The sequence below is a fragment of the Nicotiana attenuata genome, unplaced genomic scaffold, assembly GCF_001879085.1.
Source record: "Nicotiana attenuata strain UT unplaced genomic scaffold, NIATTr2, whole genome shotgun sequence".
NCBI lineage: Eukaryota > Viridiplantae > Streptophyta > Magnoliopsida > Solanales > Solanaceae > Nicotiana > Nicotiana attenuata.
The window spans coordinates 210,323-212,599 of record NW_017671267.1 but is presented as its reverse complement, the minus strand read 5'-3'; the positions used below and the strand labels follow the sequence as shown (position 1 = coordinate 212,599).

The window sequence follows — 2,277 nt, the reverse complement described above, 5'->3', positions numbered from 1 at the left end:
GGAAGTTAAATAATGAAAATATTGTCTAGCGAGGTGAAGGTTATACATTTGCCAAAACAAATCACCTCATTTTTCTTAAGTTGTGTAAATGAGTAAAGACTCACAAAGAAATAAACTTACAAGGGTAATCCAAATAAAAATACTGGGAAAGCTTTTTATGTCCCGTTCCATATGAAATTATTACTATTTGAATAGTCAAACTATTTTTTATTCAAGTACCTGCTACCACTCGACAAGGAATACTCTTGCCACCTGAAACCTACAGTTACACTCTTACGAAAGCGTTGGGTTTCGAACATTTAATCATAATATAAGGACAAAAAGAGTGTAGTCATAAATATAGATGGCAACCTTCAATTATTGCCCTTTAAGCATTACGGCTGAAATGCGAAAACATATGGAACAAAACGAAAGACTTGCAGAATTAAAGGCGGAAATAGCATCTTCTTAGATATGAATACATGTACGTTCATGGGTTTGTAAATGTTTGTACAGTACATTACCAAATCCTTTCTTTGTGGTAGCAAAATATTATTCTCAACCTAGGTAGGACCATAGTAATACTTATATAGTCCTCGAGTCATCTGACTTTTTGGAGATACTAGGGAAAACCATCCATCTGCTCAATATTTCTTAATGTTTCAACACATTACACTCTGAACGAATTCATATAGTTATTCTTCAGAAGCACAAAAAATAAGAGAAAAGAAAATAAATTAAGAGGAAAGTAAACCAGGAATGGAGAAAACAAATTGAATTTTGCTCACTCTTTCAGGTCTCACACAGCTAAAAGAGATAATACAGTTAACAAGAAGCTGGCATACAGAGAACTACCTAGTATAACCAGCAACTCAACTAATTGAAGCGGTTCACAATAATTGGCTGTCACCAGAGAACTTGGTCCATTGGATGCTAGATCTTTTAGTGAGTGCGGATTCTACTGCTTTCAGCATTTCGTATAGGATAAAAATACGGATGAGCCTGCAATGTCGATCACAGTTACAGTGGGCAACATTTCTAAGAACCTTGAACTGACAACATATTGCCCAGTAGAAATCAAAGACGATTAAAGGAAAAAATTGGGAATTTTAACCTTCATTTAAGGAAAAGAGAGAACTTTATTTATTTATTTATTTATTTATTTATTTATTTTGGGAAACGAGAGAACTTTCTTTATTTATTTAATAAGCTGGAAAAAAAAAACGAAAGGCAGGGAGGATTTTACCATTGCTTCTTTTGCAGTTGGTCTTTCCTGATGATCGTAGCGGAGCAGTTTGTCAACAAAATCAACCGCCTGAAAAATAAGCATTGCACATTTTTAGGTAAACAGAATTTCACCTCATTGTATTTATAAAATCTATCGAAACTAGCTTTCATACCTCGGGGCCTGCGAGATGTTGGTTTTCCAAATTAATAAACCTCGACCATGGTTTCCTACTATGTCTGAACAATGAAAAAGTCTAATTATCTAGCAGAGAATGATCCATTTGAAAATATAGTTTTTGAGTTGACAATACTAACCGTCCAACAAGGGCTGCAAGATGAGGATCTAATTCCAATCTATACTTGTTTAGATAAGAATTTAATTCATCAGTCCCCAGAATCTGATGATCAAAACATAAAAAGGGAACTTTTAAGGGGTCTCCACATCAAAGCATTGTAATCTTCTCTAAATGCAAATATACAACTCATTCATGTTTACCCTGGTAATCTTACAAAAAAATTGGTCATATCATCTTCCAAAACAATTTAGAATTCTTTTAAGACCCGGTAAGGATGATGAATACTGAGCAAGGCAGGGCTGAACTGACAGTTGAGTTAGGTGAGCCAAGGGTGATTATTTTTAGCACAGGTGCAAGACCACAGTTCAACAAAAACAGAAATGGGACTGCAATGAACATAGATCAGTCTAGCTCAAAAGAAATCATATGCATCGCGAACCTACTTTCCATTTACTTAATTGTTTGGAGAGCAGACACGAGTCCTGCATTTCAGAGACACCCACCAACAAACTATTTCCATTTGCTTAGCCGTAGCCAAGCTTATGTCTAGACTCATTTAATGGCACGCATCCGATATAGGTATTTGTAACTATCCAATATTAGTACGTGCAGCCTTTTGCTAATTATGTAGAACATTTTGAAGTATCTGCACGGAACACCTATAACCCTGTCACACCCATCCCCCAATGCAAATAAAAGATTTCTGGCCTGCACGTGATTTGATATGACATGCTGTAGACATGAAATAGAAATTAAAAAAATCCACTGCCAAACC

General features: G+C 35.4%; 1 protein-coding gene across 1 annotated transcript in view; it reads right to left on the bottom strand.

Moving 5' to 3' along the window:
- Positions 1–424: 424 nt before the first annotated feature.
- LOC109207174 (casein kinase II subunit alpha-2-like) overlaps positions 425–2,277 on the bottom strand; it is a 10,934-nt gene continuing 9,081 nt past the window's right edge. The window contains exons 7-10 of the mRNA XM_019370055.1: positions 1,522–1,604; positions 1,380–1,443; positions 1,226–1,294; positions 425–981 (exon numbers count right to left, since the gene is read on the bottom strand). Of these exons, the coding sequence (XP_019225600.1) occupies positions 922–981; positions 1,226–1,294; positions 1,380–1,443; positions 1,522–1,604 (276 nt within the window). The 3' untranslated portion in view covers positions 425–921. The remainder of the gene's footprint in view (positions 982–1,225; positions 1,295–1,379; positions 1,444–1,521; positions 1,605–2,277) is intronic.